Source organism: Cherax quadricarinatus, chromosome 86 (genome assembly GCF_038502225.1).
Source record: "Cherax quadricarinatus isolate ZL_2023a chromosome 86, ASM3850222v1, whole genome shotgun sequence".
In the NCBI taxonomy this organism is placed as follows: Eukaryota; Metazoa; Arthropoda; class Malacostraca; order Decapoda; family Parastacidae; genus Cherax; species Cherax quadricarinatus.
This window is the reverse complement of record NC_091377.1, coordinates 13,678,414-13,693,594: the sequence shown is the minus strand read 5'-3', so window position 1 is coordinate 13,693,594 and position 15,181 is coordinate 13,678,414. Positions and strand designations below refer to the sequence as shown.

General features: G+C 42.8%; 1 protein-coding gene across 1 annotated transcript in view; it reads right to left on the bottom strand.

The window, feature by feature from the left end:
* Positions 1-1,537: 1,537 nt before the first annotated feature.
* LOC128702956 (serum response factor homolog) overlaps positions 1,538-15,181 on the bottom strand; it is a 162,279-nt gene continuing 148,635 nt past the window's right edge. The window contains exon 2 of the mRNA XM_053797447.2: positions 1,538-2,360. Coding sequence (XP_053653422.1) covers positions 1,683-2,360 — 678 coding nt within the window. The 3' untranslated portion in view covers positions 1,538-1,682. The remainder of the gene's footprint in view (positions 2,361-15,181) is intronic.

The following is a 15,181-nucleotide window of genomic DNA, read 5'->3' as shown; positions in this document are numbered from 1 at the left end:
TTATATATATATATATATATATATATATATATATATATATATATATATATATATATATGTCGTGCTGAACAGGTAAAACTGGTCAATTACCAAAAATTCATTTAAAATTAAGTCCTCTCTAAAATCTTCTCTTATACATTTAAAGATATTTTTTTCATTTATGTTAATATAAAAATTAATAATTTTGTACCAAAAGAACCTTAGAAAACTTACCTAACCTTATTATAACAAGCGCAATTTAATTTAGCCTAATCCAACTAAATATATTTTACGTAAGTTTACAATAATTTAATAATAAAAAAAAACAGAGTGAAATATACTTTTTTTCGTTAGGTTCAGAATGATTTTTGAGAAATTTTATTGCATACGCAAATTTTCACTTGTCTTATTTGGCAAGATGAGCGTTGCTATTTAAGCCAAAATCGCAAGTTTTACCTATTCGGCACGACATATATATTAATCTGGCTGTGTGGTTAAAGTACTGTGTACTCTGATGTCGAGTTTGCAGGTTCGAACCCTGCAACAGACTGAGAGATAATGTTCGCGTGCGTGTGTGTGTGTTTGCCTACTTGCAACATGTTCCTGAGCCCCTCAGCGCCCGCCTAGGTGCAGCCCACATCAACATGTGGGTGCCTAGGTGCAGCCCACATCAACATGTGGGTGCCTAGGTGCAGCCCACGTCAACATGTGGGTGCCTAGGTGCAGCCCACATCAACATGTGGGTTCCTAGGTGCAGCCCACATCAACATGTGGGTGCCTAGGTGCAGCCCACATCAACATGTGGGTGCCTAGGTGCAGCCTACGTCAACATGTGGGTGCCAAAGTGCAGTCCACATCAACATGTGGGTGCCTAGGTGCAACCCACATCAGGATGCGGGTACCGGCCACATCAAGATGTGGGTGCCTATGTGCAGCCTACATAAAGATGTGGGTGTCACAGCCCACATCAAGGTGTGGATGCCTAGGTGCAACCCACATCAAGGTGTGGGTGCCTAGATGCAACCCACATCAAGGTGTGGGTGCCTAGGTGCAACCCACATCAAGGTGTGGGTGCCTAGGTGCAACCCACATCAAGGTGTGGGTGCCTAGGTTAACCCACATCAAGGTGTGGGTGCCTAGGTTAACCCACATCAAGGTGTGGGTGCCTAGGTGCAACCCACATCAAGGTGTGGGTGCCTAGGTTAACCCACATCAAGGTGTGGGTGCCTAGGTTAACCCACATCAAGGTGTGGGTGCCTAGGTTAACCCACATCGAGGTGTGGGTGCCTAGTTGCAACCCACATCAAGGTGTGGGTGCCTAGGTGCAACCCACATCAAGGTGTGGGTGCCTAGGTGCAACCCACATCAAGGTGTGGGTGCCTAGGTGCAACCCACATCAAGGTGTGGGTGCCTAGGTACAACCCACAAGATGTGGGTGCCGCAACCCACATGCAGGTATGGGTATCTAAGTGGTGCCCACATGCAGGTGTGGATATCTAAGTGGTGCCCACATGCAAGTGTGGGTATTTAAGTAGTGCCCACATGCAAGTGTGGGTATTTTAGTAGTGCCCGCCGACGCCGCCGCCACCGTCATCCTGCCTCTCCCTCCCACGTACACACTGGGCACCTTACAGCCCAGCGAACTGGTAGTTGAAGGAAGTGGGTAGGGGATAAGACGGGGGAGTGGGGCAGCGGGCGAGTCCCTACCGTGAGTGGGCGGGTATGTGGTGGTGTGGGTGGTGGTGCAGGCTAGTGTAGGGTGAGGTGGGAGATGGAGCGCCCATGGGTGAGTGAGGGGGGAGAGGGGAGTGGGAGGGAAGGGGGGTCTGAGGGGCTACTAGGTGGGTGTGCTGGTGCAGACCCACGCCCGTGTGGTCTGTATGACCCGTGTGACCAGGAGAGGTCTGTGTCAGGTGGTGGTGGTGATGGTTCATAGGGTGGGTGGAGGTGGGCGTTGTGAGGTGCGGGGTGGGCGGGGGGTGTGGGTGGTGGTACTGGGGCTGGTGGTGGTGGGTCTGGAGGGCGGCAGCGGCGGCAGCGGCGGCGGCGGCGGCATGATGGGAGGGAGAGGCCATAGAACCGCCCTGGTGCATGGAGTTGATGGGCGTCGAGTACATCATCTGCCTGACCTTGTGCTCGTCCTCAGTGACGGCGTACGTCAGCTCCGTCTCCTCGAATCCGGTGGCTGACATGCGCTGATCGTGATGATGGGTGGCCTGGGGTGGGTCAGGGCTGTTGAGACACGTCTGGATCAGAGCCTTGCCAGCCTCAGAAGTGATCATGGGCTGCAGCTTCCTCGTAGCGAACGTGTACACATGGCCAGTCTCACTCGCCACCAGCAGCATCACCTGCGTCCCCGTCAGTGTCGATAATTCGTATGCCTGAAACACAAAACAAAATACGTCACACTCCGTAACACTCCTTCAATATATTACCCTATATTTCCAGTCTTTCTAATCTCAACAACTCTCTCCGTTCCTTTGACATCATAATTATCACCAAACACCATCTTCATCCCACACTCAAAGGTAATATTGACTGACTCTTTTTGGGGTTATCCTAGGTAATTTTCACATATATAACTTACTTATATAAACGATATGCAGTAGCAACACTTTAACGAATAAGACATGTGCAAAACCTGTCAGTCTTTATTAGGAGAACGTTTCGCCAACCCCAATGGAAATAAGTAAAGGACCCCAACAGAAATGTGTCACTCTGACTTTTTTTGGGTTATCCTAGGTACATTACACATATGCTGCTATGTACGATAATCTATGTAACTGTATTTGTGTATACCTGAATAAACTTACACTATTTTTTTTTAAATTCAATACAGAGAATAATAAATATAAACGGTGTAAGATGAGGTCCTCAGCCTTGATAAAGATACTAAGATAATGTGTCAGTCACCCACAACACTATCTACATCGCAAATATAAACATTTGCAGAGAACGTGGACCAGAAAGTCATTCAGTGTTTCCTACAACAAGAATGGACACATTCCTTCACTCTCTCGACACACAAGCTAACTCCTCCACTCTAACACAACCATGAACAAATATATAATCATACAAAGGGTTAAAAATACCCTCACTCAGCCAACATCAACATCACTTAATATTTCACAAAGGTAAATAGCAGACCTAAAAGATTAGGTAGTAATTTGTCATAGAAATGTGGAAGTGTCTCGTGGCACGGGTCTTCCGCCGCATATTAGGCTTCACTCCGTGAAAATCAAAGAAATGTTGTGAATGAATGATTTAAAAAAAACATACCTAATTTGCAACAAATTAGGTATCTTTATTCTGGAAACGTTTCATCACACGATGGCTTCTTCAGTCCCATGAAGAAAAAGGTGGAAAAAGAGGAGTTTGAGGTAATTAGTTCTTCAGCCTTGAGTCGATGTGTTCTGAACATAACGACTCGAGACTAAGGGACTGATTACATCAAACTCCTCCTCTTTTGCTACCTTTTTCTGCACTGGACTGAAGAAGCCAATGTGTGGCGAAACGTTTCCAGAATAAAGATACCCAAATGTTGCAAAAAGTGTCTCATTTATCAAAGAAACGTTGAAATCTCCTGAATAATAAAGGCACATGTCGCTCCGGGTCCTGCAAGCTCTTCCACCCTTCCACAAGGAGAGTACGAGGCGGCTGAAGCCTCGTAAACGCCAAACTTAACATGCAAACTATTAGCATATAACCCACACGGATTTTTTAGTACCAGCCAGCAGAAAAGAATGGCAAGAAATAAGAATGTGTCACCACTTAAGAGTCATGATGGACTGAGAACAAAACAAGCCCATCAGCACAACTAACAATGTATCATGTTTTGTGTTTGCAGTTGTATTAGCTCTCAAACCAAAGAAAAACAATAAAATACCTTTTATTGTCGTCTTATCAAAGAGTCTAATGCTAAGTTTGCAGTTTTCATGAAGATTTCTAGAATAAGCTATTTTGATAATGAATTGCGATGCGACTAGAAAAAAAAAACAGGGAAACAATTTGATAATGAATTGCGATGAGACTAGAAAAAAAACAGGGAAACAACGAGAGGTTGACCTGTATGTTAAAAAGTCACTCAAAAGTACTGAGTTCATAACACCAATAAAATATAGTTTCAGTTCTGGCAGTTAAAATAGAAAAACGGAAACTAGTTGTGCTAGTATATACACCAGATACAACTGAATATCGAGGATTGTCTTGAAAGTCTATCAAACACAGCTCCAAATATCCAGCTGCTTGGTAATTTCCATTTAAGGCACCACAATGCACATCACTGCAATTCTGTCAGTGATGTACATTCCCTGTGTATTATGTCTAGTGTGACCATTGGATAGCCGTTAGACTTTATATTTTCAAATACCGCCTGGACCAGTGCCCAAGCAGCCAGTTCATATCCAGATGATATCTAGATGTGTTGTCAGACGACTTGCATTACTGTCCCAGTTCACCTAGCAAGTAGGTATTTCTGTGTTAGTCGACTGGTGTGGGTCGCATCCTGGGGAACAAAATTGAAGGACCACAGTGAAAATAAGACAGTCCTCGATGACGCACTTTCTTGGGTTCACCAGAGTGACTAACTCTCCGGGTTAAAAATCCGAACAAAATCTTATGTCCTATCTCTACCAATAAAGCCAGACGCAACCACTATGAAGCATTATTTTACACTTGTCACTCAACAGAATCCACTACACACCTCCACGACAATTGTGGTTTGAAGGAACAGTCTCACACTACAGAATTATTAAACCTCTGTAAGAAATTCGCAGTCAGTCAACGAATCTTGCTCCTGGGGGATTTCAACTCAAGGCACCTAAAATGGAGGAATATAGCAAATAATGTTGCTGCAGTGATAACACCAGGAGGCAGCTCTGACGAGAACTCACACACACACACGAGCTTTTAAATCTCTGCACAAAATTCAACTTAAACCAGCAAATAATAGAGCCTACTAGACTGGAGAATACACTAGACCTCATCTTCACTAACAATGATGATCTGATACGAAATGTCACCATATCAAAAACTAAATATTCAGATCACAACATAATCGAGGTTCAGACATATATGCGCAGAGCCCCAGACCGACAAAATGCGATTAGTCACGAGGGAGCCTTCACCAAATTCAACTTCAACAACAAGAACATAGAGTGGGACCAAGTAAACCAAGTCCTAAACGATATAAGCTGGGAAGATAGACTAAGCAACACAGACCCCAACTTATGCCTAGAACAGATAAACTCGGTGGCACTCGATGTATGCTCAAGGCTTATTCCTTTAAGAAAAAGGAGGAGTAGATGTAAAATAGAAAGAGACAGGCGCTCCCTTTACAGGCAACGAAAAAGAATAACAGAGCGGCTAAAAGAGGCCAATATATCTGAAATGCGTAGGGAGTCACTGGTCAGAGAAATAGCAAACATCGAACTTAAGCTAAAGGAATCTTATAGGAGTCAGGAATCGCGGGAAGAACTAAAAGCCATATATGAAATCGAAAGAAACCCAAAGTATTTCTTTTCTTATGCTAAATCAAAGTCGAGAACAACATCCAGTATTGGGCCCCTACTTAAACAAGATGGGTCCTACACAGATGACAGCAAGGAAATGAGTGAGCTACTCAAGTCCCAATATGACTCAGTTTTTAGCAAGCCGCTAACCAGACAGAGTCGAAGATCAAAATGAATTTTTTTATGAGAGAGTCACAGAATTTGGTAAACACAAGCCTATCTGATGTTATCCTGACGCCAAATGACTTCGAACAGGCGATAAACGACATGCCCATGCACTCTGCCCCAGGCCCAGACTCATGGAACTCCATGTTCATCAAGAACTGCAAGAAGCCCCTATCACGAGCTTTTACCATCCTATGGAGAGGAAGCATGGACACGGGGGTCGTCCCACAGTTACTAAAAACAACAGACATAGCCCCACTCCACAAAGGAGGCAGTAAAGCAATAGCAAAGAACTACAGACCGATAGCACTAACATCCCATATCATAAAAATCTTTGAAAGGGTCCTAAGAAGCAAGATCGCCACCCATCTAGATACCCATCAATTACACAACCCAGGGTAACATGGGTTTAGAGCAGGTCGCTCCTGTCTGTCCCAACTACTGGATCACTACGACAAGGTCCTAGATGCACTAGAAGACAAAAAGAATGCAGATGTAATATATACAGACTTTGCAAAAGCCTTCCCTAGTCTTGAAGGTTCTCATTATCCATCCTGTCATTTTTCTAGCAGATGCGATTGATACATTGTTATGGTCCTTGAAGGTGAGATCCTCCGACATGATCACTCCCAGGTCTTTGACGTTGGTTTTTCGCGTAATAGCTCACAAAATGCGTGCTAAAGGAATAACAGGAAAAGTTAGTAGATGGATCTATAATTTCCTCACAAACAGAACACAAAAAGTAGTAGTCAACAGAGTAAAGTCTGAGGCGGCTACGGTGAGAAGCTCTGTTCCACAAGGCACAGTACTCGCTCCCATCTTGTTTCTCATCCTCATATCTGACATAGACAAGGATGTCAGCCACAGCACTGTGTCTTCCTTTGCACATGACACCCGAATCTGCATGACAGTGTCTTCCATTGCAGACACTACAAGGCTCCAGGCGGACATCAACCAAATCTTTCAGTGGGCTGCAGAAAACAATATGAAGTTTAACGATGAGAAATTTCAATTACTCCGATATAGTAAACATGAGGAAATTAAAACTTCATCAGAGTACAAAACAAATTCCTTCCACAAAACAGAGCGAAACACCAACGTCAAAGACCTGGGAGTGATCATGTCGGAGGATCTCACCTTCAAGGACCATAACAATGTATCAATCGCATCTGCTAGAAAAATGACAGGATGGATAATGAGAACCTTCAAAACTAGGGATGCCAAGCCCATGATGACACTCTTCAGGTCGCTTGTTCTATCTAGGCTGGAATATTGCTGCACACTAACACTACCTTTCAAGGCAGGTGAAATTGCTGACCTAGAAAATGTACAGAGAACCTTCACAACGCGCATAACGGAGATAAAACACCTCAATTACTGGGAGCGCTTGAAGTTCCTGAACCTGTACTCCCTGGAACGCAGGCGGGAGAGATACATGATTATATACATCTGGAAAATCCTAGAGGGACTAGTACCGAACTTGCACACGAAAATCACTCACAGCGAAAGCAAAAGACTTGGCAGACGATGCAACATTCCCCCAATGAAAAGCAGGGGTGTCACTAGCACGTTAAGAGACAACACAATAAGTGTTAGGGGCCCGAGACTGTTCAACTGCCTCCCAGCATACATAAGGGGGATTACCAATAGACCCCTGACCGTCTTCAAGCTGGCACTGGACAAGCACCTAAAGTCGGTACCTGACGAGCCGGGCTGTGGCTCGTACGTTGGATTGCGTGCAGCCAGCAGTAACAGCCTGGTTGATCAGACCGAGCCGCGGGGGCGTTGACCCCCGGAACTCTCTCCAGGTAAACTCCAGGAATCGCTGAGCCGACCAGAATGGGTAACACCCTACACCTCATATTTACCAATAAAAGAAGAACGGTGCAAGAGGATTAGTCGACTCCAGGCTGAGGAACTGATTATCTCAAACTCGTCTTTTTCTACCGTTTTTCTTTGTATTGGACTGAAGAAGCCACTGGCTGGCGAAACTTTTCCTCAATAAAGATTCCCAAATGTTGCACAAGTGTCTTAATCTTCAACTTATCTGTTGACATAACGGTGTCGAAGACTGTAATATCGGACCACAACATAATCCAGGTTAAGACCTGCGTGCACAGCAGCCTAAGACACAGAAACATGCTCAGTCATGAGGGCGAATTCAACTTCAACAAGATCAACTGAGATCAAATAAATTATGACCTTAACGGACACACTGGGAAGACAATATGACCACCGCCGATATAAACCAGTTAGTTCCTCAGGAGGCAGAGCTTATTGACGCTCGAAATATTTATCAGATACACACCTCTACGGCAAAGGAGGAAAAGATGCAAACGAGAGAATGTAGGGGTGAGGCTTCCTCTATAGGCGAAGAATACAGATATCAGATCTTCTCTCAAAGGCAAGATTCTCTCTGATGTACGTAAGGAAACTCTGGCTAGAGTAATGGAGAACATCGAGCGCAAACTGGTTACATCACAGAGTTCAAGAGAGGCAGAGAGAGCAAAGAGCAATAAATGAAATTAGAAATCTCAAATACTTCTCTTACACAAAAATTCAGGGTAAAAACTTCATCCAATACTTAACCTTTAATTAAAGATGGAACATCCACTGATGACAGTAAGGAAAATAAGTGAGATACTTAAGTGAAGTCACAATGAGACCGTCCAGTGACGCCACTCATCAGTCTACAGATTAACAACCCTAGCGAATTATTCATCAGACTCAAAACACTACTAACATCACCCACAGTTTCTAATGTATCCCTCTCCCCAGTTGACTTGGAAGACGTTATCGACAGCATGGCCATGCATTCTGCCCCAGGACCAGACTCATGGAACTCCATATTCACCAAAAACTACAAGGAACCATTATCTCGGGCCTTTAATATGCTATAGAGAAGGAACCTGGACACAGGTGCTATCACTGATATTGTTCCACTTCACAAACATGGCAGTAAAGGCTTTGATAAAAAAAAAAAAAAAGACCAATAGCGCTAACTTCACACATTTTCAAAATATTTGAAAGTGTCCGAAGAAGCAAAATTACCATGAAAATCGCAGAAATTGCCTAATCCAGGGCAGCATGGGTTTAGAGCGGGTTGCTCCTGATTTTCACAATTGTTAGATCATATGGTTTTGGACGCAGTGGATAGCGAGCTAAATGGAATAACTGGTTAAATGACAGACGGATATTTAACTTAACAAATAGACTTTAAAGTAGTAGTAGGTTAAAGTCAGATGATGCCATAATGAAAGACTGTGTTCCTTTAAGGTTCAGTACTGCAACCACTTTTGTTTCTCATTGGTATAACTGACAGACAACGACATAAATCATAGCACTGTAACAACATTAACTGATGACACCAGAATCTCCATCGAAGACACAATGACTCGTCACGAGGATTTAAAGTCCTCCAGTGGACCTGAAGCAATAATATGTTGTTCAATGAGGACAAGTTTCAGGTGCTCCACTGTGGAAGAATGGAGGAAATAAAGACTGCAACGGAGTACAGGACAAACTCGAATCATTCAGTAGAGCGACAGCTCCATGTATGAGACTAGGGAGTAATGGTGTCGGAAGATCTCTTATTCGAGGCTCACAACATTGTTGCTATTGATACCATAATGAAAATAATATCCATGATAACTAGAACATTTAAGATAAGGTATTCGAACCTATGATGAGTAACTTCAAGTTACTTGTTTCCTCCAGGCTAAAATACTGCTGTATAGTGTTTCCTTGAAGACAGGTGAAGATCGCTGAGCTAACAAAACATACAGAGAACTTTCACTGTTCGTATAGACTCAAACATCTGAACTACTGGCAACGCTTGAAGTCCCTTCAACTGGAACGTATCCGACAAAGATATATCATAATTTACAACTGAAAAATCCTGGAGACCACAAGCCTGCACACCGAAATTGGTAGATGGTGGAAAGTACCTCGATTAAAAGCAGAATCCAATGAGTGTCAGAGGTCACCGACTCTTCAACGCCCTCTCTCCCTCCGTGCATAAGGAAAATTACCAATAAACCCCTGGCTGTCTTCAAGAGGAAACTAGATGAGTTCTTCAAATTAGTTTCTGACAACCAGGGCTGTGGTTCGTACGCTGCACTACGTGCGACAAGCAGTAACAGCCTGGTTGATCAGGCTTTCATCCACCGAGAGGCTTAGTTTGGGACCGGGCGTCTTGGCTGAACTCCGACTGTAGGGGTTATCTTTCTACCTGGTAACTAACAACGACTGCACGAGTTATCTTTCTACCTGGTAACTAACAACGACTGCACGAGTTATCTTTCCACCTGGTAACTAACAACGACTGTAGGGGTTACCTTTCCACCTGGTAACTAACAACGACTGTACGAGTTATCTTTCCACCTGGTAACTAACAACGACTGTAGGGGTTACCTTTCCACCTGGTAACTAACAACGACTGCACGAGTTATCTTTCCACCTGGTAACTAACAACGACTGTAGGGGTTACCTTTCCACCTGGTAACTAACAACGACTGCACGAGTTATCTTTCCACCTGGTAACTACCAACGACTGTAGGGGTTATCTTTCCACCTGGTAACTAACAACGACTGTAGGGGTTACCTTTCCACCTGGTAACTAACAACGACTGCACGAGTTATCTTTCCACCTGGTAACTACCAACGACTGTAGGGGTTATCTTTCCACCTGGTAACTAACAACGACTGTAGGGGTTACCTTTCCACCTGGTAACTAACAACGACTGCACGAGTTATCTTTCCACCTGGTAACTAACAACGACTGCACGAGTTATCTTTCCACCTGGTAACTAACAACGACTGCACGAGTTATCTTTCCACCTGGTAACTAACAACGACTGTAGGGGTTATCTTTCCACCTGGTAACTAACAACGACTGCACGAGTTATCTTTCCACCTGGTAACTAACAACGACTGCACGAGTTATCTTTAATGTTACTCAAAGTCAACTCTTCAAGCACTTTTTTCTTGTACAACATAAAGACATAAGGAACTTTGTAATCTTCCTTATAAAGAAGTAGTTGTTATACAGAAGTTTACGACCCTCTGGAGTAGACCTCCCCATACTGGCATTAGCCATCATATCAACACTAACAAGTAGGCTACACCTCCCTGCGCTACTCAGGGAATTGCAATAATTGACGGACGTGCCAGAATTTATTTAGACGTGATACATACGTACATGGACAAAATATAACGTGTTAGATAAATGGACACTGTAAAACGTTCATAAGACAATGGGACGCACACAGTCACCACTATAGTGGTCCGGAGTTGGAATCTCCTCCGGCACGGCTGGAAAATAATAGGGACGTGTTTCCATAAGACACCTGCTGTCCATGTTCACCCATCAGTGTAAAATGGGTACCTGGGTGTTAGTGGACTGGTGTGGGTCGCACCCTGGGACAATGACCTAATTTGCGGGAAATGCTCAGCATAAGAAGCGGCTTTCTATATAGTAGTATGTCACTGATGTCAGCTATGGTCTGTATACCTTGTACATGTACTGGTAGTAAATAAAGATATTATATGATATTACATGTTGATCGCAGATACAGAGGCTACAGGAAATGAGGATAGATACTCCCTTTACCATTTACATAATCGATGGCCCTTGTATCAAATATATACTGTAACACTATCAACAGCACTGTATGTAGATATAATGTAACATTATCACTATACGCACGTATTTCACATGTTCTGCTAATTATAAGCATTCTAATGTCTATCGTGCATGCAAATGAAAACTGATCGCCAGCCTAGTGTCACCGGCTCTGCAGCCAACACTTGTTCGCTGGGCGTCAGAGTTGTGGGGTCTACTTTGGGTATGGATAGTAATGCTTGCTTTGTTCCAAGGTGCGTAGGTTCAAGCCTCCTCTGGCCTATGCGTGTGTGTGTGTGTATACTCACATATATATATATATGGTTACAAGGGTTAAGTCACAGCTCCTGGCCCAGCCAGGGATGAGAGAGCTGGGTTGGACAAAAAATGACGGTTAATCTAAAAGACTTGGTTAGATTTAAAATTTATCCACTATACGAGGGTAATTTAGGCTCTAAATTACCCGATCAAAAATACTTTCATCCCTCAAACTGGACTGAAAGTAAACCCAGTACATATACACCTCTCGGTGTATGAATCCTAGCCATGCTGCTTCAAGAACCATGTTGGTAAGTTTGTCCAAGCTATCAGAAATTCCAGAAAAGCATCGAAGAGTCCCAAGATATCGGAAGAACTATAATGTATGAGACAGTTACAACAACAAGTAACGATGGTAACACAATGGTAAAGCATATAGACTATATAAATGACATACACAAACTACCATTACCAGCATTTTTTATCAAAACTTAAAAAAAATTATAAAAAAAAATTCCCCCCCCAAAATGCTGACGGGTGTCTATAAGATTCCTTGTCAAATATGTGATAAAGTTTATTTCGGTCAAACTGGTAAAAGTCTTGAAATAACATTAAAACAACATAAATATAAGAATTAGAAGTGTATAAGATTCTAATGCTCTATTTATTCATGTGAGAGAATTTAATCATCCAACTGATTTACAAAAGGCTGAGAAAATTGTATCAAGCAAATCCATAGTTGAGAGGAATATAACAGAATTATGTTTCATAAAAAGGAGTTTTAAAAATAATGTGAATATTGCTTTTGGTTTATATAAATTGGATTCATTTATAATTAAAATTTGGGAAGAATTGAAGATGTGTTTCACGGATCACTGACAACCTACCTACATCATCATAAAAAAGCCAGGTGTTGTTGTGGGTGACAGCGAGGTGTAGTCTCGTCCTTATATGCCTTCTTGCTAACCTTTTATTTTTATGGTTCCTTGATAATGTAAGAAGTCACGAAAGTGCTTGGAATTTCACTATTTTTTACAGTGGTTATTCTGCATATTGTGATATCACCTGTTTACTGTGATCTTACTGCATATATATATATATATATATATATATATATATATATATATATATATATATATATATATATATATATGTCAATAACAACACTTCACTAGCCAAGGACTCGAACCCATGTTGTACTGGCCCGCCTCATGGTCATCAAGAACCCCATGATGCTTTAACCCACAGGACCACAAATATTATATATATTACACAAAATACACTGACAAAAATACAATAGGAAGTAAAACGACATAGATAACTCAGAGCTACATCTCGAATACTTCGTCCAGCTCCCCGACGGTGGGCTGTGTGCCCAGAATGCTGCAGGCATTTCCCCTCTGGATTGCAACACTGAGTCTCTGAAAGGGGAAGCTGGCCGCCCTGTGGTCCTTGGTATCTAAGATGAGTTTTTCACCCAGCACTTTGAGAAACTTTAAAGCATCCTTGCTCCATGCTCCATGGGTCTCTGACCCAATTGGGATGAAGTTATAGCAAGGGGGAAGCTCTTCATATCTGCGGGTCTTCTGGGTCTCCCTGTGACTGGCAGCTCCACCCCCTTCAGCTAAGGAATATGTCAAGTAGGTGTCTGCCAATGTAGCGGCACAGGTGTAGTCCCCGGCAATCTGCTTTCCATCCTTTCAGGGTAGCATAGTGGCCCCATCGGGACGTTTTTGACTTCCGTCAGACCTCTGCACTTGAGGTTCCCGTTGGGCTGGGCAGTGTGCTGTGGCGAGGCTTCTCTTTATGATGTCGTTGACCTCATGTCTGGCATACTTCCCTTCTGCTGTGTGACACACGAGACCATGAAGTCCGAATTGAACGGCCGTCGCCCTGCCGCAAATACACCTATGTTCGGTGAGGATGGGGGCGGCTAGGCGAAGAGCGACACCAATCCGAATGGCCCGTGGGTCGAGTCGGGTGCCCAGGGAGGAATTGGGAACAGCTAGAAGGAAATCTCCTTAGTGTGGTGCCTTCACTGCCAGGAGACGAGCTTTGTCCTTTCTTGAAGCGTTGGTGAGCATTGTGTTGGCGATTTTTTCCATGATCGGTTTGTCTCAGTGGGACTGTTTGTGATCAGTATACTTTTGCCAAAACGTACACACAACAGAATTTTCATTAAATTTTAAGTTTGAAACAAATTTTATGAACAGTGGACATAGTGCGCTCCACTAGAAATTGTTCTACAACAGACTAGTAGACTGATATCAAGGTTTTAGTCTCACCTGCATTAATCTCTCTTCTTGATTTATGGGGTTTAAATCCTATTGACTACACGTGGGGTTATTATTACCTTAATGCCTAAAATAGGATTATGGTAAACCATGGGCGTATATACACAGACATACACCTCTTGGTGTATCCTGCGCCGGAGTGTTGACATGTGTAGCTTCCTACACTTTCCTCACTTAAAGCTATTTATTCTAGGTTACCCGTAACTTTAAAATTGTCACTGAATTAATGTGTGCTGTTTCGTAATTCTAGTCAAAACAAATCCTTTTATCCAGGTTGATTTAACAAGAAAGTAGAAATGTTTATAAAGGGTAAAATTTAGCACCGGAATTACCTCAAATCAGAGAAAACGGTATATTAATAATTAAGGATAACTCGTTAAAAAAAAAAACACACTTCATAAGTAATCTTATAAAAAAGCTATTTTAGGTAGATATATTACATCAAAACATAAAAATAAGATTTCGCCCCTCATTACATGCTTCCTGAGAGAGAGAGAGAGAGAGAGAGAGAGAGAGAGCGAGAGAGAGAGAGAGAGAGAGAGAGAGAGAGAGAGAGAGAGAGAGAGAGAGAGAGAGAGAGAGAGAGAGAAACACTGGAACATGAACAATAAGCAATTTTTACGTATCAGACCGGGAATAATCAAAACCTATTAAAACGTTACATAAACCTGGCCAAGGTAACAGCGTAAAATCAGTTACCAAAATAATTAGCGCTGTTGAAAATTTAACCAATAAACTGGACATATACCTGCAATATACTGGTACACACAGTGTACAGAGAATGGTGTATATCTCCCAAATAAGTGCACAAAAACACATCCTGGTTGCTTACACTTCTCCCCTTAGCCTGTTCATTTTACGCTCAGCCTCCACCACTCCCTTCATTTTTTTTTATCTCAACCGCCGTGTCCCGTTAAGGCAAGGTGATTCAAAGAAGAACACATTCACCAACATTCGTTTAAACCTTATATTTACATTACACCAAACACTAAATGCGTGTGTGCGTCATTCAGCTGAAGGAGTGTTTAGAATATCAGTCCTGAGCCCAGTCCCTGGACCCATTAAGTAATCATTTTGATTACCGCCCACAGGATGGGTATTTGGTACATAATAAAGATAAGATATTAAAAAAAAAAAAAGTCCGTAGGCAGAGATTCCGGTTAAGAGTGGCAGGCTGTTTATACAAGTTCCATGGATATATCTCTGATACGCTTACGATGGGTTTCGAGGATTTTCTTCAACACGTTCTGGCAGTGTTGTCTGATATCTTCTGGTAGAATATTGAATACTCTGGGCCCATGGATGTTGATATGTCTGTTCTCTTATTGTGCCCACCACCCCCTACCTGGTGT